Source organism: Olea europaea, chromosome 4 (assembly GCF_002742605.1).
Source record: "Olea europaea var. sylvestris chromosome 4, O_europaea_v1, whole genome shotgun sequence".
Lineage (NCBI taxonomy): Eukaryota > Viridiplantae > Streptophyta > Magnoliopsida > Lamiales > Oleaceae > Olea > Olea europaea.
The window spans coordinates 9251490-9278613 of record NC_036240.1 but is presented as its reverse complement, the minus strand read 5'-3'; the positions used below and the strand labels follow the sequence as shown (position 1 = coordinate 9278613).

The 27124-nt window shown below is 33.1% G+C and overlaps 2 protein-coding genes across 7 annotated transcripts in view; both read right to left on the bottom strand.

Annotated features, from left to right (window-relative positions):
- Positions 1-2815: 2815 nt before the first annotated feature.
- Positions 2816-9705, bottom strand: LOC111393552. 6 transcript variants are annotated; one of them, XM_023019137.1, is made up of 6 exons: positions 9557-9698; positions 9300-9330; positions 8428-8885; positions 8244-8300; positions 3985-5835; positions 2816-3189 (listed from the first exon to the last, which is right to left on the bottom strand). In XM_023019137.1, the coding sequence occupies exons 3-6, from the start codon at positions 8763-8765 to the stop codon at positions 3093-3095; spliced, it is 2343 nt and encodes a 780-aa protein (XP_022874905.1). In that variant the 5' UTR covers positions 8766-8885; positions 9300-9330; positions 9557-9698; the 3' UTR covers positions 2816-3092. The 6 variants fall into 6 exon arrangements, with proteins under 6 accessions (XP_022874905.1, XP_022874904.1, XP_022874907.1 ...); XM_023019136.1 differs by lacking the exon at positions 9300-9330 and having other exon boundaries at positions 9557-9705; XM_023019139.1 differs by lacking the exon at positions 8244-8300 and having other exon boundaries at positions 9557-9695.
- A 14109-nt stretch (positions 9706-23814) lies between these two features.
- LOC111393551 (probable prefoldin subunit 2) overlaps positions 23815-27124 on the bottom strand; it is a 9480-nt gene continuing 6170 nt past the window's right edge. Inside the window, exon 3 of the mRNA XM_023019135.1 lies at positions 23815-23871. The gene's annotated coding sequence lies outside the window, so the exon portion shown is untranslated. The remainder of the gene's footprint in view (positions 23872-27124) is intronic.

Below are 27124 nucleotides of genomic sequence, written 5' to 3'. Positions count from 1 at the left end.
CAGGGCCGGTCCTGTGATAATGGAGGCCCGAGGCGAGGTCCGTAAATTGGGCCCCCGGACGAAATCAACGTAAAAATTTACGTAAAAATCTAATAACATTTTCAATTATGTACGCAAAAATTTGAGCATTACAAGTTTACGAAAACAATACAAAATTAAAATAACATCCAAAATCCAAAACTATTCCCAAAAAAAAAAAAAATTTGAAGCAAAATTGGGCCCCCTAAGGGTTTTGGGCCTGAGGCTGAAGCCTTCCAGGACCGGCCCTGGGTGTGAGGTGGGGAATGGTTGTTCGGTGGGGTGGGGTGGGGTGGGGTGGGTATTATTATTGAAAATTAAAACACAATTAACACTTGACTTTTGTATTTTTAAACTTGATGTCTGAAAATTTATTTGGTGCATACTTAATACCTGACTTATAATTATTTTTCCCCCTTAATTATTTCTTTTCACCAGATTGGATAAGGAAAATTATGGTTGAGTTAGAGCCGACTACGTCAATTAGGCCATGCAAAAAGGAAACGATTGTGATTGAAATTCTTTATTATTATTATTTATTATTATTATTATTACTACTATTTTAATTTTTAAGGCAAAGTAGTCAAAATTATTATTAATTTTTTAAAGTGTCATTAAATAAAAAATAAAGTTCTTCAGTTCTTCTGTTAACCAAAAAATATATATTAAAAATTCGAGAACCACATGAAACAATCGACTCGTGATTAAAAATAATTATAATAGAATTGTGTGCGACATACATTTTGATCGAGTTTCATTTTCAAAATCTCCTTTCATGCAGATGAATGATTTCATCGGACGATAAAGATCAAAGGGAGCATGAAAAAGTAAAAATTCCACTTGTCACGTCATCAAAATTGTTAATTATTGAACCGACGGAGAGAGAGTAATGGAAAGGAGAGCTACTCGAAAACAACATTGAAAGTACTATTGAGATGTTTGACCAACGCCAACATATTAACAAGCAGAAAAAAATCAGTTCACCATGTCCATTCCCATTCCCATTCCCATTCATCCATGATATCTACTGTTCGAAAGCCGGGAAACTGGTTAAAATTTGGAAGGAAAAGTAGAAAAGATTTTCTTACTAACAAAACAACAAAAGTGTTCACATTTTCAAGCTACAAACTATCTAAAATATTCATCACAAAGAACATCACCAGAATAGATACATTCTTTGCCAAATTCAAATGCTTCCTCCATCAGTAGTTTCATCAGCGGTCATCCCTGTCAAAAGTGGGGTAGGGGTATGTACTTCTTCTTCAAGCAAGTTGTTCACCTTGCTGTTGAAACAATCAAAAAGTGGAGAGGAAGAAAGTGAAAATAAAAGTACAAGTAGTTTACAAAAATATAATGAGATCAAATATTCTATATCTAGTCAACGAACAACAAAGTATCATGGATTAAATGATAAAATATCTTCGAAGACAAGTGTGTTACATAACAGAAAGCAATGTCCTAGTAAAACTTTCGTACCCATTTCTTCAGAATATGGGAAGTATTCCAAAACAATGTGCTACTCAATATATGGGAGCAGAAAAATGTCACCAAAAAGGGATGGTAACAAATGACAACAAACTTCATTGCCTAAAACAGACGACAAATATCATTGAACTTCAAAAGTAAGGGCCAAAGGAATCCACATAATTTCCAGTGAAGTATCATTTTTATTTTTTCATTGCCAAATAAAGAAAATATTGCAATAAGCAGATACATGACACAATAAAATGTTACAAATGGGATGCATGTACAGGAGTAAACCAAAATAAACAAAATGCACATTGATAACAATTCCTCAAATGCCAAGAGACGGAGACAAACACTAAGGAATTGTTCGATAATGATTATGAAAATTGATTTTTTGACCGTTAAAGAGAAAAGTGGGTCCAATATGTGAGTGAAAAATGCAAAAATGACGGTTGAAATAGTGAAATAATGGTCAAAAATTTGATATTTTTGGGTGAAAATTTGCTACCAAACGAGGGCTAAGTAATCCCGAATTTGAGCATTAAAAGTTTACGAAAACAAAACAAAATTAAAAAAACACCCAAAATCCAAAACTATTCCCAAAAAAAAAAAAAAAAAAAAAATTTGAAGCAAAATTGGGCCCCCTAAGGGTTTTGGGCCTGAGGCTGACCGGCCCTGGGTGTGAGGTGGGGAATGGTTGTTCGGTGGGGTGGGGTGGGGTGGGGTGGGTATTATTATTGAAAATTAAAACACAATTAACACTTGACTTTTGTATTTTTAAACTTGATGTCTGAAAATTTATTTGGTGCATACTTAATACCTGACTTATAATTATTTTTCCCCCTTAATTATTTCTTTTCACCAGATTGGATAAGGAAAATTATGGTTGAGTTAGAGCCGACTACGTCAATTAGGCCATGCAAAAAGGAAACGATTGTGATTGAAATTCTTTATTATTATTATTTATTATTATTATTATTACTACTATTTTAATTTTTAAGGCAAAGTAGTCAAAATTATTATTAATTTTTTAAAGTGTCATTAAATAAAAAATAAAGTTCTTCAGTTCTTCTGTTAACCAAAAAATATATATTAAAAATTCGAGAACCACATGAAACAATCGACTCGTGATTAAAAATAATTATAATAGAATTGTGTGCGACATACATTTTGATCGAGTTTCATTTTCAAAATCTCCTTTCATGCAGATGAATGATTTCATCGGACGATAAAGATCAAAGGGAGCATGAAAAAGTAAAAATTCCACTTGTCACGTCATCAAAATTGTTAATTATTGAACCGACGGAGAGAGAGTAATGGAAAGGAGAGCTACTCGAAAACAACATTGAAAGTACTATTGAGATGTTTGACCAACGGCAACATATTAACAAGCAGAAAAAAATCAGTTCACCATGTCCATTCCCATTCCCATTCATCCATGATATCTACTGTTCGAAAGCCGGGAAACTGGTTAAAATTTGGAAGGAAAAGTAGAAAAGATTTTCTTACTAACAAAACAACAAAAGTGTTCACATTTTCAAGCTACAAACTATCTAAAATATTCATCACAAAGAACATCACCAGAATAGATACATTCTTTGCCAAATTCAAATGCTTCCTCCATCAGTAGTTTCATCAGCGGTCATCCCTGTCAAAAGTGGGGTAGGGGTATGTACTTCTTCTTCAAGCAAGTTGTTCACCTTGCTGTTGAAACAATCAAAAAGTGGAGAGGAAGAAAGTGAAAATAAAAGTACAAGTAGTTTACAAAAATATAATGAGATCAAATATTCTATATCTAGTCAACGAACAACAAAGTATCATGGATTAAATGATAAAATATCTTCGAAGACAAGTGTGTTACATAACAGAAAGCAATGTCCTAGTAAAACTTTCGTACCCATTTCTTCAGAATATGGGAAGTATTCCAAAACAATGTGCTACTCAATATATGGGAGCAGAAAAATGTCACCAAAAAGGGATGGTAACAAATGACAACAAACTTCATTGCCTAAAACAGACGACAAATATCATTGAACTTCAAAAGTAAGGGCCAAAGGAATCCACATAATTTCCAGTGAAGTATCATTTTTATTTTTTCATTGCCAAATAAAGAAAATATTGCAATAAGCAGATACATGACACAATAAAATGTTACAAATGGGATGCATGTACAGGAGTAAACCAAAATAAACAAAATGCACATTGATAACAATTCCTCAAATGCCAAGAGACGGAGACAAACACTAAGGAATTGTTCGATAATGATTATGAAAATTGATTTTTTGACCGTTAAAGAGAAAAGTGGGTCCAATATGTGAGTGAAAAATGCAAAAATGACGGTTGAAATAGTGAAATAATGGTCAAAAATTTGATATTTTTGGGTGAAAATTTGCTACCAAACGAGGGCTAAGTAATCCCGAATACAAATTTGTAAGCCCAATTACATAATAAACGTGCCTCATAAATGCTACATAAAAGTGTTAAAAAAAGAACACTTACTCGCATGTTCTCGCATTATGGCCCAGGCCCTTGCACCTGCGACACTGAAGCTGGCGTTTAATGCTGTCCATAAATTCAACAGATTTAACCTTTGGTTTAACTCGTCTTTTGGTAGGTGGGGGAGTTACAATAACTTCACTTTTTTCTGGTTTCTCCACATTTGGTATTGGGTTAATTGACTCTGCGTAAGTTGTGCAGTAAGTTTCAGTCATGAGGTATCTGGAGCAATAATCGTATGGGGTCCTACCAACGCATTCAAAAACAGCAATTGCATGGGAGCAAGGCAATCCAGTTAGCTGCCATCCTTTACAACTACAGTCCCATTTATCGACATCAACAAATTCGACAACAGATTCACCACGCACCTCGAATGTGCTATTTCCAATTGACTGCAATACTTGGAATGACTGTGCTTTACCCATCTCATTCTGAAGCTTGTCCTCCATACAAGGTGTCAACCTCGTAACCCAATTACTGGATTCATGTCGTCTTCTATACATCAATTCCATTATCTTACCACGCAATACATCAACCATCTGAGTTATTGGAAATCCATCCATCTCAGATACCCAACTATAGAACTGTTGACCAAAGTTGGATGTCATATGGTTGTATCTTGCACCACCAAAAAATGCATTAGACCAGTGTTCTGGTTCGCTCCCAATGACCCAGTCATAAGCTTCAGCTGATATAGCTTTTATATTTTCAAGACTGCGCTCAAAAGCCTCAAGTTTTGCAGAGTACGCAGCAGCATATAAATCTTGAACCAAGAGACATCTTGCATCGTGTGAAAGTCCTTTCAGATCTTTATTAAGTTTTTCAGAAAGACAGCGTAGACAGTAACCATGATAGCACTCTTTGCCAAATATATCAAGCAATGACTCTCTTATACCTTTCTGGAAATCAGAAACAAAAGTAATATGTTCTGACGTTGAAAAAGTAGATTTCAGTTGGGACAGAAACCAATGCCAATTGTCCTGAGTCTCCTCGTCTACCACAGCAAAGGCCACGGGAAAAAAATCATCATTCCCATCTGCAGCTGTTGCTGCTAATAATATTCCTTGATATTTTGAGTAAAGAAGAGTGCTATCAAGAAAAAGAAGAGGGCGGCACTGATGAAACCCAGATATTGAGGCATAAAATGAAACAAAAAGACGATGAAAGCTTGAATCTTCCTTAGTGGTTAGCGTAGCAAGACTACCTGGGTTAGTCTCCATTATCTTCTCACAGAAAAATGGTAAGTGAGAGTATGCCTCTTCATAAGAGCCCTGAAGCTGCTCTCGTGCAATCTCCTTTGCTCGCCTTGCCTGACTATAGTTCAACTGAATGCCATAATCACGCTCAATTTCTTTGGCAATATCCTTTGGCTTGTAATTTGGAGAAACTTTCAATTTTTCCTTTATAATAGTCCCTATCCATCCCCTAGTTGCCTGTCTAGCTTTTATAGTAGCTCCTCCACATGTATGCTCTGCATTCATAATCTTAATACATATCAGTTGTGTGGCGGCCACCCTTGACGCATATATACGCCACGGACAGCCTTCCACTTTGCACTTGGCAGTTACCCGATGGTTGTCATTTTTTTTATATTTGTAATCAAATCCATTAGCAATCGAGTATTTATGCAGAGCTTCACGGAATTCGGTAAAGCTATTAAATCTTTGGTCCACACCAGTGATGATGTTCTTCCACTGGGTTGCTGCTCTCCGATGCTTCTCTTCACTGCTAAATGGAGTCACTTCGAGCAATGTAGTTTCAATAGGCTCATCCAAAACAATTGCATCATCATCTTGCATAATATCCATGGGGTCATCAGAAGGAATCACTGCATCTGACACAGTTTTGCTTGACCTTCATAAAGAGCAGATAATAAGTTTCTAAAGAATTCGATGGAAGTTTTTGGTACCCCTCTGGTATCACTAGTGCAGACTCAGTTTCGATCAAGATCTAAAGGCACCAAACTTAAGCACATGCTGGAACACATACTGTACAAAATTTGTTTCATTTTCTCTCTCATAAAAACAGCATTCATAACATTGTAGATCACACAAGTAGAGCTTCAGCTTCAGTAGGTTTCAAACCTTTTCCTAGTGATCTATGCTTTCCTAGTTAGAATAGGCTAAGAAGTATGTATGTACCAGATATGTGTTTTTTTAATTATTTTATACTTTTTATAATTTTTATATTTTCAATACGTGTCGGACACGTTGATACACACGAAGAAGATATTTATTGATTTTAAACTCTTTTAAAACTCATTCTATTATTATTGACAATAGATGATAAAGTTTTTTTTTTTAACTTAATAGATAACTATTGTTATTATCAGAATCTTATTGGAAATAAATAATATTTATTAATTAGTGTTGTGTATGTGGCTCATACAGAGTGGAACACAGATTTTCTGAATCGAATAGACCGATGCAAGTACAGAGATATTTTCTTGTACGAGCCTTAAATTCTTATATGGGCCCAAACTAGGGTTAGTATAAATAAAATGTTGTAATCCTATTTTTCACTACTGAATAAAATTATCTCCGCTTCGCTCTCGTGGACGTAGGCACATAGTCGAACCACTTAAATTCTTGTGTTGATTTTTCTATTTCATCTCTTTATTATTGCGCATAAAATCTACCAATTAGCCATTTCAAATAAAGTAACTGTGTATTAAGATAATAGATAACTATACAATTTATACTCACTATTGAAAAATAAAAATAGAATTAAATAATTAACTACTAGAGTTTTAAATTAATTGAAAATAAGAATTATATTACTGAAAATATACAATATTATTAAATCTTTTAATACATGTAAATCTTGTTCAAAATTAGAATCTAAAATGTGGAATATGTCGAAGGCTTATTTGACAATCTTGTAGATGTTGAATTACTTGAGGTTGTTGATAGACAGTGTTATTTTTAATGATATTGAAGAAGTTGTCGATCGTGATATTGAAGAAAATGAAGTTGGGACAATTAGGGATCAAGATAAAATGATTGATTATTGTATCTTATTTAAATTGCTAAGACTTCTGTTTTAAATTAATTTATAATAATGAAATTATGTTGATTTTATATTTAATTCATGAAAAATACTACACGTATATATAATATATATACACGGATTTGCATGTCCTAAGATTTGCATAAAACTGTATCGACATAGCCCATAGGCGGATTTAGATGGGTTCATGTGAGGTTAACTGACCCCACGGATTTTTTTATTTTCACTTTTTGCCTATTTGCATGAATTTTTTCTTTTAAAATTTTTGTCTCCTAACTTCTCTCAAGCCCTGAATAGATCTTTAGAATTTGTAAAAAATAAAAGTTATGGAGCCAACTATTGATTGAATTTTTGTTATGAATGTTGGGTCCTAATACTTTTATTAATTTTATTGAGGTATATGATCAAGTTCTTGCATTATTGAGTATTTTAGCCAATATATTTGGTAGAAAAATAGGTTCGTGCTTTCTGCTTAATAAATTAATTTCCTACTCTAATTTTCAGCATTATTCAATCTTCTGTTAGTTCTGTATGCATGTATGAATGTATGTATGTATGTATGTTTTGAATATGTTTATCCATCATAATAAAATTAATAATGTAAATATGTAATTTTAGCAATTACATTTTTGTTGAAGATATTTGTGTCGATTTCAAGTTCTTACTTTGATCTCAGTTCCAACAACCAATGGTTTGGCCTAACTTGGTGGTTTTGAATTCTATATACTTTTATTTGCCTAGGATCTCATGAGATTTGAAGACTGCTACAATTGTTTTCTATTATGATCTAATGGAATATTGGAACTTTTCCATTTGTCTCTTGAAATTGATTTCGTTCTTATGGTTGGAATTATTATTTGGAATAGTTTCACATTCATTTATTTGTTGGGTTTCATGTCAAATAATTAAGGGAAAAAAAATAATTAAAAGAAAATCTCTATTTTCGAGTGATGAAACGAGTGTTTAATAGAAAAAGATGTTCAGGGAAAAATATTTATTACTTTAATTTAGACCCCACGATGAAGAATATCCCAACTCTGCCACTAGCGTACCGTATCGTATTCGAATTATATGTCCAAATCCGTGCTCCTTGGAGAATAGGCTTCCGAATATCAGTCTAGAAGTTTTTCGAGGTTATATCTATAACACTAATCATTATTGTTTAATTCATAATCCAAAAATTCATTTATCCTGACAATCTCTTTATTATCTAATTGGTTTAAAGCTTGTTTTCTCATCAATCTGGGCCGTACCTTTTATTACTAGCATAATCGACACTCCACCCTGGAAGCAGTGTAGGAGTATCCATACTGCTCAACATATAAAAGATTAACAATCAACAAGAGACCTGTGCCACTGCTTACTAATTGCACACAAAATCAAAATCAAAGAGGCTGGATCATAATAAGGATAAGTTATAAGGAACGGTACAAGTACCTACTAGCAGGCATGTTGGGCACATTCTGAGGACCAGCCACAAATACCTCAACTTGTTCAGAATCCTTGAAGAAGTTGAGCATGCGCTGTAGGTCCTTCTGCTTCGATATGGTAATCAGGGTCTTTCTGTTTCCAGGAAGAAAATACTTGATCGTCATGCCATCGACATTGCATTGAAAATTCTCAGACAGTTCTTGCTTGAAATCTTTTAACTGAGTCTGCTCATCGATGCCCAGAGCATAAGCTTCCCCACCGGTGTAAGACAAAGACCCATCATCTTTGTTGGTCATAAATTCACCTCCAGATTGGCATATGGCTATGATTTTCTTAGTCTCCATGAGCAAAGGACAGATGGACAAATAAATTTACACGGATAGTTTGCTTAAATATAAGTGCAACCCAGGACAAGCCAATCAACAATTTTCTATGGGCAGGTGACTAGCATCATAAAATCAAGCCTACATTCACAGATTAAAAGGAAAAAATGAATAAATCTTAGAAACACAACAATCTTCCAAACTTAACAGAGACCCTGAAAGTAAAATAATCCCAAATCTAGAGTGGACCATAAGAAGCGAACAAATAAATAAATAATTTAAAAACCATGAGAAATTCGACCATAAGGTTACAAATTGACTCGCAAAACTTAAACTTGCCCAACAAAAATAGAATGCTAAATTCATGCAAAATATTTAAGTAATATCATAATGAGTATTTTTATTTTTTTCAAAATCATGATATTTGGGGAATTCACAAAAAATAAAGTCTTAAGGAATTGGGAAGGTGACTTGAATCATAAAATTAAATCTACATTCACAGATTAAAGGGAAAAATAAATAAATGTTAGAAACACAACAATCTTCTAAACTTACCGGAAACCCTAACCGTAAAAGATCCCCAGATCTACAGTTGACCATAAAAAGCGAACAAATAAATAATTAATTAAATGCCCATGAGATATTCGAGTAGAAGATTTAAAAATAACTAGCAAAAATTAAACTAGCCCCCGCCCCACCCCCAAAAAAAGAAAAAGAAAAAAAGCAGAATGCAACTTATATGCAAAATCTTTGATTAATTTCAGAATGACTAATTTTTTCCCAAATCAAAATCAAAAAATTAAAACAATTACCTCTAACGTGACGAATTAACAGTAGTGTTTGAAGTGATGTTAAGCTAAATTCTTCAATTTAGAAGGGGTTATGTGCAAAATGTATGCCGTAGCACAGGGAACAACGAAGGGGTGTGAGAGAGAAACGGACCCTACAATAAACACACTGGGACTTGTGAAATTGGGCCTGTAATGTTCTGGATCGTGTTGGGCCCTAGCAATCCTCTAATTAAAAATTAAAATAATCTAGAAAATGAAAAGTTAAGAGAACCGAGAACGTTTGATTTATATGCCTGTTTGAGCCATATTATTTTAAAAAAATACATTTTTAAATAGTGATTTAATATTATTTTAATCACACATTATTTAATAAAATAATTACACCCAAATAAAAAAAAATTCTTATTTTGTAACCACACATTTTCCATTAATACATTATTCAAAAATGCATTATTACCAAAATAATGTGGCTCAAACACCCTCATTATTTTCAAATGGGAAAACTAAGCAAAACCCTACTTTTTGAAGTTTACAATTCAAAAATATGGATTTGAAGATTTCTTTTCATAAATAAGATGTTAATAAGTTTTAATTAAGAATGATATATTTTTAATTCAATTAATACAAAATTAAAATGAATTAAGCATATAATAATCATTTGTAATACATATCTAAAAGGAATTCAAATAGTAAATTATATAGTCACTTTTATATTTCTCTCTCTTCACACCCTCTCCTTCAACCTCCACATTAAATCTATTTATCTCTACAACTCATTTTCTCAAAAGTAATGCTATTTAGCTCCACTAGAATTATAATCCCAATTTAAATGACGTTAATGTGGCATTAAATAATAGGTGAAATTAAATAAATCATTTAATTTTCAGCTTTCATTTAGCGTTATCTAAACTGGGGTTGTTACCACAGTAAGGCTACATAACATTATTATTTTCTCAATCATGCCTTTCTCTAACCTCCACGTTAAATCACTCTAACACACCGTTGTCACGCCCATTGAGTTTCCATACTGCATTAAATTGAAGAAATTCGGTATAAATTCTCTGTGTAAGCAACATTTACCATAGGTTATTGTAAGCAAGTAATTACTTTCTTTATTTGTGCTGCAAAATGTTATCTATCATCTGTATTGTTGAACCCACAATCATTACAAAACAAAATTGAAAATGGTGTTACGAGAAGTATAGACCAAAAAATCTTGTTCAAAGGATAGTCGACAAATTGTAAGCGCCAACGACAATTGTATCGATCAAAAAATCTCGTTCAAAGGATGGTTGATAAATTGTAAGCGCTAACGACAATTTGCTACCCACAGACAATCGTCAACAATGACTTTATTGATTTCATTACCTTGAACTCAAAGTATATTTTAATACCTTTCGATGCACAGTTTCTTATAAATCTTTCTTTGTTTCAAACAATTGTTCGACATGCAAATCCCTGTTATCGGGAACCACATGTGAAGAATTAAAGAATGGTACACTTGATCCAGCCCTTGAGATTGACAGGAGTAACGGTCGACTGTTACTCCTGTCAATCTCAACATGTTGAAACCCAGCTTGTGTCAAATACAAAATGCAGTGCTGACCATTCCTATTACATTTAGGCAATACCAACAGAAACAACTTACAAGGGCCTGCGACATGTCTGGCCTTCACGTTTTAAGGCTAATTCCTGATTCAATTGCAGTAGCATAATTATACACACAACTTGAAAATAAGAGCAGCGATGAAACTGAATAGGTTGCACTCATTTTCGATATGGGCACCGAATTTTGCGATGTATCTATCATGACCTCAACAAAAGGAGTTTGCTGGACATTGGGTTTGGCTGGAGCTACCTCGGGAGGGGAGGAGATAATTCAAAGTACGATGCGTCACCTCTTTCCCTCATTCACAATGGTTTTTACAAATTTTCCAAAAATATGGAATAAGAGGTTGCTTCGAGCTGCAACCCGAGATGTGATCCACAATCTGTTGGACCATTCTGATGTTGAAATTAAGGTTGACCTATGGGGTGGAAAAAAATTACGTAAGGTCATTAAGAGAGTATTTTGAAGATGTAAACCGTGTGGGTTTAAGCAATGTGAGAATCTAATCTTCGATTGCCCATATGATTCGATTATGAAAGTTGCAGACTAAATGCAATCATTCTTATTGGAGGTTGCTCAAAAGTCCCGATGATACAGAAAATTGTTTTGCGACGATATGTAACAAAATACTATACTTGGGAATAAACCCACTAGTGGGTACAGTTTAAGAGCAATACAGGAAGGTGCAATGGCTTCAGGCATCGAAAATTTGCACCTATCAAGGATTCCAACAACTCGAATGAGCATTAGAATTCAAGCAGAAAACCAGTTTGTTCATATTATTCGCATAAATAACAAGTTACCAGCAAGAGAAAACTTGTCCTTCTTAATATTGAACTTTGAACAAAGAAACACAATGATAATTATCTATCGACGAAATTCTGTGCGTGACAGGAAGATTACGATAAGGAGCACCTGTCTCGAGAATGACAATATCATCCTCACGAGCTATCTCTATTGTGTCCCAAAAATCATTGACATTTTATTCGCTCCAGCCGAATCTGCGTGTTCACCTTCAACAACATCATTCTTCACTAAAGTTATACAAAGAGCAATCGGAATTGTGTGCATTTTGTTCAATTCTACAAGATAATTCACTTCAACATCAGAAGTAATCTTCGTAGGTGGAATATGAATGGATGAATGACGGTTGCATAGAAATCTCGGTTCCATATCGTACTGAGAGAGATCGATATTGAGCTTGATTTGTAAATCATGGTACATTTCGACATATGATGTACTCTCTATTACAGAAATGGGAATACCACTATGTATATCACTCTTGTATTTTCATACCCATCGATCATTTTCATCCAATTCAAAATCACCAAAGTAACAAACCGAGATTATAACTATATACGCATCACGAAATATAAATTCTAATTATAAGAAAAAAAGCCAAAAATTTGGCTCAAATCACTTGGCAAATTTATTTTAAAAAATATTTTACAGTCGGTTGAGCCGACTGAAGTTGGCCCGATTGGGCTGTTACGATCGACAATTAACAGTCGACTATTACGGCAATTGTTACTAGGCATGAAAATCAACGGTTAACAGTCGACAATTACCATTGACAGTAACGATCGACTGTTACTCCCATAGGTCTCAGCATGTAGTCGTCGACTATTACCATCGATAGTAACGGTCGACTGTTACTCATGTCAATCTCAACATGTTGAAACCTAGGTTAAGTGTCAAATACAAAATGCAGTGCTGACCATTCCTATTACATTTAGTCAATACCAACAGAAACAACTTACAAGGGCTTGCGACATGTCTGGTCTTCACGTTTTAAGGCTAATTCTTGATTCAATTGCTGTAGCATTATTATACGCACAACATGAAAATAAGGGTAGTAGTGAAACTGAATAGGTTGCACTCATTTTTGATATGGGCGTCGAATTTTGCGATGTATCTATCATGACCTCAACAGAAGGAGTTTGCCAGACATTGGGTTTGGCTGAAGCTACCTTAGGAGGGAAGGACATAATTCAAAGTACAATGCGTCACCTCTTTCCCTCATTCACGATTTTTTTTACAGATTTTCCAAAAATGTGGAATAAAGGGTTGCTTCGAGTTGCAACCTAAGATGTAATCCACAATCTGTTAGACCATTCTGATGTTGAAATTAAGGTTGACCTATGGGGTGGAAAAAAATTACTTGGTCATTAAGAGAGTATTTTGAAGATGTAAACCGTGATTTGTTTAAGAAATGTGATGATCTAATCTTCAGTTACCCATATGATTCGAATATGAAAGTTGCAGACTAAATGCAATCATTCTTATTGGAGGTTGCTCAAAAGTCCCGATGATGTAGAAAATTATTTTGCGACGATATGTAACAAAACATTATACTTGGGACTAAACCCCCTGGTGTGTGCAGTCTAAGAACACAGGAATGTGCAATGGCTTCAGGCATCGAAAATTTGCACCTATCAAGGATTCCAACAACTCTAATGAGCATTAGAATTCAAGCAGAAAACTAATTTGTTCATATTATTCGCATAAATAGCAAGTTACCAGCAAGTGAAAACTTGTCCTTCTTAATATTGAACTCTGAACAAAGAAAAACAATGATAATTGTCTATCGACAAAATTCTGTGCGTGACAGGAAGATTATGATAAGGAGCACCTGTCTCGAGAATGACCACATCATCCTCACGAGCTATCTCCACTTTGTCCCAAAAATCATTGACATTTTTATCCGCTCCATCCGAATCTTCATGTTCACCTTCAACAACATCATTCCTCACTATAGTTATGCAAAGGACAGTCGAAGTCGTGTGCATTTTATTTAATTCTACAAGATAAGTCACTTCAACATCAGAAGTAATCTTCATAGGTGGAATATGAATGGATGAATGACGATTGCATAGAAATCTCGGTTCCATATCGTACTGAGAGAGATCGATATTGAGCTTGATTTGTAAATCATGGTACATTTCGACATATGATGTACTCTCTGTTACGGAAATGGGAATACCACTCTGTATATCACTCGTGCATTTTCATACCTATCGACCATTTTTATCCAATTCAAAATCACCAAAGTAATAAACAGGGATTATAACTATATTCGCATCACGAAATATAAATCTAATTCTAAGAAAAAAGCTAGAAATTTGGCTCAAACTACTTGACAAATTTATTTTAAAAAATATTTTACAGTCGGCTGGGCCGACTGAAGTTGGCCCGATTGGGCTTTTACGATCGACAATTAACAGTCGACTGTTACGACAATTGTTACTAGGCACGAAAATCGACGACTAACAGTCGACTATTACCACTGACAATAACGATTGACTGTTACTCCTATCGATCTCAACATGTAGCCGTCTACTATTACCACTGATAGTAACGATCGACTGTTACTCCTGTCAATCTCAACATGTTGAAACCCAGCTTAAGTGTCAAATACAAAATGCAGTGCTGACAATTCCTATAACATTTAGTCTATGCCAACAGAAACAACTTACAAGGGCCTGCGACATGTCTGGCCTTCACGTTTTGAGGCTAATTCCTGATTCAGTTACTGTAGCATTATTATACACACAACTTGAAAATAAGGACAGCAGTGAAACTGAATAGGTTGCACTCATTTTCGATATGGGCACCGAATTTTGCGATGTATCTATCATGACCTCAACAGGAGGAGTTTGCCGGACATTGGGTTTGGCTGGTGCTACCTTGGGAAGGGAGGACATAATTCAAAGTATGATGTGTCACCTCTTTCCCTCATTCAAGATTTTTTTTTACAGATTTTCCAAAAATATGAAATAAGGGGTTGCTTCGAGCTGCAACCCAAGATGCAATCCACAATCTGTTGGACCATTCTGATGTTGAAATTAAGGTTGACCGATGGGGTGGAAAAAAATTACGTAAGATCATTAAGAGAGTATTTTGAAAATGTAAACCGTGATGTGTTTAAGAAATGTGAGGATGTAATCTTCGATTGCCCATATGATTCGAATATGAAAGTTGCAGATTAAATGCAATCATTCTTATTGGAGGTTGCTCAAAAGTCCCGATGATACAGAACATTGTTTTCCGACGATATGTAACAAAACACTATACTTGGGAATAAACCCACTAGTGGGTGCAGTCTTAGAGCAACATAGGAAGGTGCAATGGCTTCAGGCATCGAAAATTTGCACCTATCAAAGATTCCAACAACTCTAATGAGCATTAGAATTCAAGGAGAAAATCAATTTGTTCATATTATTCGCATAAATAGCAAGTTACTAGCAAGAGAAAACTTGTCCTTCTTAATATTGAACTTTGAACAAAGAAAAACAATGATAATTGTCTACCAACGAAATTCTGTGCGTGACACGAAGATTATGATAAGGAGCACCTGTCTCGAGAATGATCACATCATCCTCACGAGCTATCTCCACTGTGTCCCAAAAATCATTGACATTGTTATCCGCTCCATCCAAATCTTCGTGTTCACCTTCTGCAACATCATTTATCACTAGAGTTATACAAAAAGCAGTCAGAGTCGTGTGCATTTTGTTTAATTCTACAAGATAATTTACTTTAACATCAGAAGTAATCTTAATAGGTGGAACATGAATGGATGAATGACGGTTTCATAGAAATCTCGGTTCCATATCGTATTGAGAGATTGATATTGAGCTTGATTTGTAAATCATAGTACATTTCGACAGATGATGTACTCTCTGTTACGAAAATGGGAATACCACTTTGTATATCACTCGTGCATTTTCATACCTATCGATCATTTTCATCCAATTTAAAATCACTAAAGTAACAAATCGGGATTATAACTATATCTGCATCACGAAATATAAATTTTAATCATAAGAAAAAAAGCTAGAAATTTGGCTCAAACCACTTGGCAAATTTATTTTAAAAAATATTTTACAGTCGGTTGAGTGGACTGCAGCCGACTATAGTCGGCCTAGCTGGGTTGTTATGGTCAACGATTAATAGTCGACTGTTACCGACTGTAATAGCTAACGATTAACGGTCGACCGTTATTCCCATCGGTCTCAACATGTAAATAATTTTTTTTCCTTATTCATACTTAAAAAACTATAGATTTGGTAAAAAAAATTTCTACTAGTATTACTATGTCGAAATAAGATTTATCGATTAAAAGGTGTATTAATTTAATGAAAGCAAAATTAAACATATGTAAATACACTTACCGATTTGAATTGATTGATATAAAAAAATATTTTCTCATTCAGCTTTCAATAAATTACTGAGATTTTGAGGTTGAAGTGGATGAGAGGTGAGAAAAACTTAATCTTTGTTGGAATAAACAAATAAGAAAAGTTATCTGATTTTGAAATTTTAAGTGGAAAGTATTTGATTTTCACTTGTTAACTAAAAGGGTAATAATGCCTTTTAAGCAAAACAATATTTTGTAATTATATAATATATTTAAATACATCTTTGTCTTTTAACAATCAAGAGGCCATTACGGAAATATTCGATTGTTTAAACGTCAAAGTAAAAATTGAATGGTTTGACCAAAACCGAGAAAATGGGTTAGAATCCACCAACTGTATGGTGAATTGTCTGCTTGTTTTACGTTTAAAATGGACTTGACGGATCATAAAACCATTCTTAATTATATTATGTGTCCTCCCACCTAAAAACACATTTCTGCTTCTCCTTACCTATCAATTCCATTTGCTCGTCTCTCTCTTTGTTCTACAAAAAATATGTGTTTCACCGGATTTAACAAGACATAAAATCTTTTTAACTAAATTAGCAAAATTAACAGCACATAAAATCATTCTAACTAAATTATGTGTCCTTCTACTTAAAAACCCATTACTGCTCCTCCTTACAATTCAATTCCCTTCGCTCGTCTCTCTTCGTTCTTCAAAAAAGTAAGTTTCTCTGATTCTTTTCACAATTTTCTCCTCGATAAGGATATGCTTTCTTCATTTCCCGATTCTTTTCACAATTTTCTCCTCAATAAGGATATGCTTTCTTCATTTCATTTTTATCACTATAATTTCGCATATGCTTTGATCGTTAATATCCATTTTTTTTCCCTTATGCTTTCAAGTGTATTGATACTAATTTTTTATGATTTTCTTCCACTTTTTAACATTTAATCCTAATGGACTTGTTCTATATATCAGAATTTTCATATCATTTTTTGTCTCTTTTTGTTGTACCATGCCCCATGATGATATGTGAAGTATGAAGAGCCATTAAAATTAGTAGTTAAATTGGATCAAATTTTTGTGTTTCTTAACTCTTGAGTGGTTCTATGTTAAGCTAAGAATGTGATTTTAATTAGAGCTGCCTAATTTTCTTGGTTTTTGATTGGGGATATTTAAGTTGTTGTTGAAATCTGGTAAAAGAAAAAAAAAGGAAAAAAAAACTATATATGTTTGTAATATGTTTCCATTGCATTTTAAATAGGTGAATAGTTTATTTGAAGACTCTATAATGGCTGAACAAGACACCTCTCTATGTAGAGTGGCAATTTGGAACTGCTCTAAGGTGGAGCTCCTCAGCAATAGTTAAGAACATATATTAATGAAATCTTTTGTTTCGTTTAATGATCAGAATCATAATAAAAGTGGTGTAATCAGTCCCTTAGCTAACCAGTACAAGTTATTTTCTGGCTCTATCATTTACAATATCAAACGTCTGCGTTGTATTCCCGACACACACCCTACAGTTCATCAAAGCAAATATTTGTTTCTTAGTGCAGTCACTAAACATTGGTGCCATGCCACTAATTGCTCCCGCCGTGAATGACATGTGGACATCTTCTACTCCTGAAGAAGCTCGTGCTATTATTCTAAAAGAAATAAAAGGTATGGTTGAAACCCTGCTTAAGTGTCAAATACAAAATGCAGTGCTGACCATTCATATTACATTTAGTCAATACAAACAAAAACAACTTATAAGAGCTTGCGACATGTCTGGCCTACACATTTTAAGGCTAATTCCTGAGCCAATTATATAGACGCCCACATAATCAACATTCAAGCCTAGGAGAATTCAATTATGAATTCGATAATAATATCATGTTTCGAATTACCTCATTGAAGCCAAATTTTTGGCCGTATTGCCTCTGCACAATGGAGCTAAAGTAGAGAGAAGAAAAGGGAAATCTTGAATAACATAGATGATTGTGTGAATAATGGAGTAAAAAGGCATGGAGATAGTGTAGAAGAATGAAGAATGACTGACACAAGAAAAAAAATCTGGTACAAGAATGCAACAACATGGTGTTTAAAAGAATAAAGAGAGTAATTGGTATGAAAGCACATGACATCAGATTTAGGTCAAACATGACACCTTATGAATAGTGCAAGCAAGTTTTCTCTTTTAAGATTGTAGGGATTTAAAGGCCAAAATCAACATTTTTGGAGATTTGGACCATGTTGTCACTTATTTTTGGGCAAAATTGTATTAGAAACTCATATAATCATATGCATCACTTATTAATTGTGTGTGTGAGTGTGTTTTTCCCCCCCGGCAAAATTGTATTAGAAACACAAATCATTGGTGCATAAGGAATTTCATTAAACGTGTGACATTGAGTTTAAGAAACCCATTTTTTATTTTTTATTTTTTATTTTTATCTATTTTGACTTCACATTAAATGTTAATTTCTATTGAAAGGGATACCAAATTTTTATGAAGCCTGCTACAAAATCCGGGATTAAATCCTGGGTTTAAATCCCTCGGCCCTTGATCTTCAATTAATCTCGGGTTTAAACCCCCTCGGCCCTTAATCTTCAATTTCATAGGGCCCGCAGCATAACAATCAAGGGATGATGATGAGTGTTACATGTTGAAATAACTATTGTTCATGAAAGTTTCAAGTCAGCAGCAAAAGAGCCCACTACATTTCAGTGTGTACACGAACATTTATATCAAGGTCGTTGAGACACAATCAAGCATAAGACACCTCGAGCGCCAAAGCCCCATCTAGCAACAAAACATGCATGATTCTAAAGTTTGGATTAAAAGACGAGTAAAATAAAGTTCTCAGCTCAACCTCGGACATAAATGTTATTTTAAGTATGCATTCTGATGCAATCAAATCAATATGATCTTTTATGCAAATTCACGTGTATATATAACAAATTGCACGATAAGTGTCACGAAAACATAAAACTCAACGAAAATATTGAAAATTTAAATTTAGCTCTTGTTTGAATCCCATTTTGAGAGAAAATACATTTTTGAATAGTAATTTATGGAGAACATGTAGGTAAAAATTAAGAAAAAGATTTCAATCTACATGTAATATATTTTTTATTGAAAAATGTATAGTTGAAAATGAGTTTTGAAAAAATTAATTTTCAAAAAAGAGGGCTCAAACAACCTCTTAATCACGACTTTCAACATAATGATGATAACATCAACTCACAAAAATGGCAAAAAAATCTCAAAAACCGTCTATAAATAAGATTATTAACATAACAATAAAATGGTTGAAAATCAGAAGGGTTAAAAGCTAAAAAAGGAAGATGAATCTTAGGGGCGGGGGGGGGGGGTGTTTAATTGCAATTTTTCCATATTTAAGCAAACATAAAAAAATAGTTACAAATAAACATAAATATATAGTTTTGAATACAAAAATGAAAAAATATATAAGTTAATTATTTTAAGACTAAATATTTACTCTCGTATCTAGCAAGGGAACTCTAATAGTTACATATTTAATTAGTCACTGCTTCTAGTATATGTATCTGTTTGTGCATATATAATTGGAGAAAAGAGTGAATTTCATCAATGGTCACTAAATTATCCCAATTGAGTCACTTTAAAAATCTTCCTGGTCATAGGACAATATGTGGTACATAAACAAAATGGTACTAATTAGTCTATGCTTTCTTTATACCTTCCTTATTGCCAATTTTACCAATGTATATTTGAGAATTTAGTAATCTAAGGTTGTGACTGTAATGAATGAATGGAGAATTGGTTCTACTTTGTGTTGGTTTCACTCATTTCTTTCATATTCAATGATATGATTTCTTGATCTTTAATTTGTGATTTAGTTTATCAAGGTGATTATTCTTTAGTGTTATGACTAATATTTTGCAAATGCATTTAAAGAAGACTTTGTTACCATATTGATTATAGAAGTCATGAAAGTGTGAAGTTGATAAATATGTGCAACAATCATCTCGTCACAATGTTTAATCCTATTGAAGGAGATAAATAGTAAGATCATATACTTACTCAATTCAGGTTGGATATCCTTCAAATGTGGGGATATTAAATTATTTAATAGGGTTTTCGTGATATTAAATTATTTAATAGGGTTTTCGTGTCTTTGGTCAATGCTTGAAAAGAAGTTAGATGAATATCAAAATGTCGTACTTTTATTTAAATCTATCTAAGTTATTCTTATTTATTGTGACGCTAATACTTTGTGAAAGTGTTTAGAAGTATATGCAGACATGAAAAATTTCAAAGAAACTCAACAACGATGAATATCTTTGAAATGTGGAGGTGTTTAATATAGATACACCTTATATTTTTTCTAGTTGTAAATTAATTCTTGAATAGTGCCCAAAAAATTAATTAAAAAAAAAAGATTTTGAATATGACAGGTGAAATGCAAGAGCTCTATCGATGCATTTTCTCAAACGTGTTACTAGAAGCCAATTTCAAAAATTTTATTATAATTATATATGTGATATTGATATTTTGGAAAATTCTTAAGTGACTTTGCAGATATGCAAATGGGCAAGTGAAGAAGAAAAGCTTTGCAAATTAATGGTACCAATTTATTGTCCAAAAGAGACATGAATTTATGTAATCCGAGATGGACATATATAAATCATCGAGGGGGATGAGTTTAAGCCCATAAGAGAGTCATCTTTGGGAGTAATCCAACTTTTATGATTGGAGATCTCATAAAGAAGGTTCAATGTGGTGAAAACAACTCGTACTGCGTAACTTGTAATAGCATTATTTATTTGCACTCATCCCTACGGCAATACAGTGCTAATAAATGCGTGTTAGGAATGATTTAACTCTGAATGAGTACAAAGGCGAGAATTCTCGCGAGGTGTGGGTCACACACACCCTTGGAGGACTCACCTATATAACAGTTGCCATGAGGTCGTGGTTATGAGATTGGTCTATTTCCTAGATACTCTTACTAGAATCAAGATAAGAGCGTATGACTATTAACAGTGCTACCCGTTATGAACTAGAGCCTAAATCGATACTGTGTGTAGAACAATTGAAGTTTGACCAAAAGGACCTAATTCAAGGCTTAGTCCATTATGGCTCCCTCAAATGGAAATTGTTATCATTGAGTGAGATTTAAGTCCAAAAGATATCTACCTATTACATAGTATAATATATATATAATCATTTTGAAAGTTTTAAAACTTGTGAGGGATTGTTGGAAAATAAGTTATAAAACTTTCAATTGAATATTAAAATTTCAGTTTTTATTTTAATTTCAACTTTTCAATTTTAATTTTATAATTTTCAGTTTTTGTTTTAGTTTTAAATTCAATACAAAAAAAAAATGAATAAATAAATTAAAACCCATTATTGTATTTGTAACATATGCTGAATTTAATTAATATCCATTATGATATAATTGAAATTTTCTACTCTAAAAGGAGGTTGATTTCTTATTGTTTTACACAACAAATCAAACACAAAATATTCTCTAGTCTTTTCATACTTCTTCCTTTTCATACTATTTTTTAGTCATTTTATATTATCTTTCTCTATAAAATTTTGGCAATTGATAAAAGCTTGTTCTTTCTCTCTCTATGGTCATACCCATAAAATGAGAGCCATATGAGTTTCATCTTGGAATCATGTAGTGCCAAAAGAACCTACACGAAGGAGATGTAACAAGATTTTAGGACAGCGTCTTCAACATGACTCCCAAGACTTGCTTTATTTCTGACCCTCTCCTTATGTTTGTATTATTTTGAATCATGTTTATGTTATTTAATTGAATTGTGTTATTCACTCATTAACCATGTTTCATTATTCGCTGAACTTTAAAATTCTTTCAAATGGTAAATGAAATTTAACATATAGCACTCCATTAGTCGCTCATCATGTTTCATTAGTCGCTAAACTTATACCTCTTTCACGCTTTATTCATTGAACTTTAGAATACTTTTGAGTGGTCATTAAACTTTACTCGTTGAATCCAAATATTCAAAATTGAAAATTTTGAAGTATAAAATATCATATACAAAGACGACATTCTTCGTTCTTCTTGAATTACCTTGTGATAATCCAAAATTCATATTTTGTTAGTCTTGATTAATATTATTAACTCTACATCGAAATTCCACAATCTATTTGCGATAATGTTTTTTATTTTCTTGATTTCGGTCTAATCGAAATAAAGAATAATTTCTTTATTTTATTTTCTCAACGTAAAGGAGGATTTTTAGCTAAATTAAGATTTATGTCAATTCTAAGCTATCATCTCTCTTTTCCTTTGAACATTGCTTTTGACAACTAAAAAGATTATATTTATTGACAAATATCAATATTTTCGATATAAAATGAAGCCTCGTTTGGGAGCGATTTTGATAATTAATTTTTTGACCGTTACGAGAAAAGTGGGAGCCACATGTAAGAGAAGAAATCAAACTTTACGACTGGAATAATGAGATAATGGTCAAATAATCAATTTTTTGGGGGTGAAAAATCACTCCCAAACACCCCCTAAAAATCTTATTATCTGGTTGATATTTATTTATTTTATTTTCTTGATCTAAGTCAAATCTCATAGAAAATAAATTTACTTGAAAACATTATGAATTTCAATGATCACTCGTAAGCGTTTTAAATTTCAGTGAATAAAGCATGACAAAAATATAAGTTCATTGACTAATGAAACATGAGAAGCGTGTGATGAAATGCAATTTGTTAAATTTTAGCAATCACTTTGAAGAATTTTAGAGTTCTGTAACTTATAAAACATGATGAATAAGTGTTGAAGTACAACATGTTAAGGTTTAATAACCACTTGGAAGTATTTTAAAATTCAATTACTCTAACGTGATGAAAGCATAAATTTAGTTATTAATGAAACATTAGCTGCCCATGGTGTTACCACGTGAAACCACTATAGTTTACTATTCAAACACTGGACATTATAACGCATACCCATCGTGGACATTAGATCATTTCTCAATGACACATTCAACTCGAACTCTAATGTTCATTGACTCGTACAAAGAGAAAAATGATCTTGTCCTTCTCTCCCTCTTCTTCCTTCCCAACAATTGCATCTCTAAAATCAACTAACCCTAACACCAGCAAGTTCAAGATTACAGAAAAGCCCATTACTATTTTCACCAGAAACGCCTTAAAATTCACATATTCCACTCCCAAAATCCTCAATTCCACCTTAACCAAAGCCTGTAAAGACCAAGAAAATGCCAGTCTTGCCTCTGAACCAGTGAACCTGAAACCCAGTATAGAAAGGGCAACACCATGAATAGGGGAATAGTGATGTGCGAGGGTAGGGGGCCAAAACAAGGTCGTGCATTTGACAAACTGGGTGTGGCTGAAGTCGAAGGCGAAGTTAGAAAAGAACATAGCTAATGAGATTTTTCGGATATTTTGAAAAATATAACATTAGTCGATGATCAAACGTTAAAATGTCAACCTCCCAGTATAAGCAAACGAGTGTGTCCCATATTGGCTACCATTGTTCATTAAAAACCAAGTCACTCTTAAGACACAAAACTGATCAGTTTTAACATCCAACCTGTAAGTATTATGCCCTAGGTTCAATTAATTTTGGACATAAATACTTTTATATATAATTAATGCAATTAAATGGCAGATCTATTATTTAATTAATAGACAATTAAATAAATAATAGAGTCCGTAAATTCAAATATTTATAATTTGTTAATCACAAGGAGTTGTGATTGTGTGATACAAATTACATCTGATTGAATCTTAAATCATCCGTGGTCGTAAGTAATAACGAGATACGGATATCGTTGTTACAGATAGACCATCACGTGTGGCATTTCTTACTTGTGAAGTAAGTAGCTGATCTCACAAGTTAAAGTGTGGTGACACTTAAATGAACAAGTGGATGTTTTGTTATAGAACAAAACATTGGAGACCCGTCGAGAGATTCCACATGGATAACTATCTGAGTGTCAGTGGTTAATCTCTAACGTTCGGTAGTGGAATTGGTCCTTTGATTTGAGGTCGTCATGGTACCTTATATGAGGACAGTCATACTTTGACGGTGTTGGATGTTGCTCTGAAAAGGGCCGCTAATACGACATCGTTCGGGTACGTCAAGAATCGTATGAAGGTTGTGATTGATCAATAAAGGATTCGTCACTCTTAGATAGTAGGAGATTATGATCTGCATTTCATTCAATTAAGTCAATGATGAAATCCTTGGCTAAGGTGTACTCATAAGTCGAAAAGAAGTTTTCGATTTATATTGACTTAATAGTGGAGTGAAAGATATGATCGATGATCGAGATTGACACAACTCCATATCTCGTAATTGATCGGATCATATTGACGAAGGGATTATAGTTTCACGGTAAACGAACGAATTTGGTTTTGTCATACCACTTGACATTTCCCGTCACATGTATTGCCCTGACACATTGCTAGATGTCAATCAGGGACGGCGAATGTGAATTGACGATAAATTAAAAGGGTGTTTTAATTTATCGATTTTGATTAGATCAAAATAATATTTCACATCGTTAGGCATCGTGGTCGGGAACCTAATGGGTCACACACAAAAGAGAATTGGAAGATTGCAAATTGCCAATTGGTTAATTTAACAATCGTTGGATAAATTAATTAATTGAATTTGTTATTTATATTTCCGAATTAATTAATTTTCACGGACCGGGTTTAATTAATTGGATTAATTAATTATTGGACCGGACCGGGCCGAGCCGAGCCTATTTGTGTTTATATAAATACATAACTATGGTTTGGGGTCCATAATGATTTTCATTATTCTTGCTAACACAAGAAAAAACCCTAAAGGCTGCAATCATATTCTCTGTGTGGATCACCGTTGGAGGCTGTACAATTGGACAGCTGTGGTGGCGAATCAAAGTTGTGGAACGAAAAGAAAAGCAAAAGGATTGCAGATCTGGAAAAGGTACAATCTTATCACAATTTCTATCTAAACAAAAAGGCAATTCTTGGTGGGAATCGAAAATTATTTTAAATTCCGCTGTGCATGTATAAGTAGATTCCCAACAGTGGTATCAGAGCCTACTTTGTATTTGTTAGAAATTGTTTAACATATTTGTGCGATCAATAGTTGATTGTTATATTTTTTCTTGTTTCTAGCGATTAAATGAAAATTCGATTTTCATAAATTTGAAATCTGATTTCGAAGAAAAAAAAACGAAAAATGGATTGGAAGGTGGGATCGCAGCGACGAACTGCCGCTGCCGCTGCCAGCAGCAGGTCGCTGTTGGCAGTAGGAAGGGGACTTGTTCTGCAATTTTAAATTTTGGAAGGGTCCGATGTTAATTTCAAACTTGGGTCAATTTGCAAGTTTTCAAAATGTTTTTGAATTTCAATTTTGAAAAGGTTTTAAAAATAATTTTAATTGGGTTCGACCCATAATTTTGATTTTGACCCAAATTAAAATTTTATTTAAAATTGACGACATTTTTATATTTTTGTTAAAATTAGATTTTGACTTAAATATTAAACTTTGACCCTAAATTGAATTTTATTTAGGAATTTTATCCTAAATTAAAATCTTAATTCAATTTAAGTTAGAATTGGATTATAATTTAGTGTTTAATTAAAATTTGATTTTAATTAAATTATTCACCCAAAGATATTTTAGATATTAGAATTAGATTCTAATTTGACGTTTAATTAAAATTTGATTTTAATTAAATTGTCTCGCCCTAAATTTCTTCTTGAAATTAGAGTTGGACTCTAAATTGGTATTTAATTAAAATTTTGATTTTAATTAAATTAATTCGCCCTTAATTATTGGAATTAGAGTTAAGACTCTAATTTTGTTATTTAATTAAAATTTGATTTTAATTAAATTCAACCGCCTTGAGTTATGAAATTAGAGTTGGACTTTAATTTTATATTTAATTGAAATATGATTTTAATTAAATAGTTCCGCCATATAATTGTGAAATTAGAGTTTGACTCTAATTTTATATTTAATTAAGATTTGATTTAATTAAATAATCTCGCCATTTAATTGTTGAATTAGAGTTGGAATCTAATTTGTTATTTAATTAAAATTTCATTTTAATTAAATATTCTCGCTAATTAAATAATCGATTAATATGATTAATTAATTATTTAATTATTCCGATCCATTTGTCTAAAAGAGTTTAGACGACTTAATTGCTAGAAACTTGAAACTTATTTACATATAATATTAGATATTATATAGGTATACATTTATGTGATGAATGTATTATTAGTGGACGATTATGGACTCGACCATATGGATGTGTTGAATGGTTAATTTTTATTTTGTCATTTTATGGGCCTGCGAGCCCGTTATTATTGTTATTATTTTGGACCTGCGAGTCCATTATTATTATTGTTACTATGGGCCTGCGAGTCCAATTTCATTTAGGCCTGCGTGCCAACTAGTATAGGATACATGTTGAAATTGGACTAATTGAAAAGATAAAAAGAGGTGGAGACCATGGAGATGGTGCATTGACACTGTTCAATGCTATACCCCCTAGGAATTGACCAACTAGTCTTCCTTATGGCTCGGGAAGACTAGATAGTAAAAGTTCATTATCGTCCACACTATTATATATATGTAATTGCATAGTAGATGTATAATAGTAATATATATATATATTATTGTATTGTTGTTGATGAGACTTATGAATGCAAAATCTCTCCATAAAATATTAAGTCACATTTGTAATCGTCTTCCATCATTATAGTGAAAAACCAGAGTCCCAAATCGTCTCAGCTTGTTGAGTACACTCAAGGCTGGTCCATTAGGGATATGTTTGACA

Bases quoted from the DNA above. Each gene is read 5' to 3' on its own strand.
- LOC111393552 (XM_023019136.1), bottom strand. From the start codon at position 8,765: ATGGAGACTAAGAAAATCATAGCCATATGCCAATCTGGAGGTGAATTT. The intron at 8,301-8,427 runs GTACTTGTACCG...TATGTTGAGCAG, and splicing joins CCCAACATGCCTGCTAGTAG to TATGGATACTCCTACACTGC. The intron at 3,190-3,984 runs GTAAGTGTTCTT...TTGTTTCAACAG, and splicing joins CATAATGCGAGAACATGCGA to CAAGGTGAACAACTTGCTTG.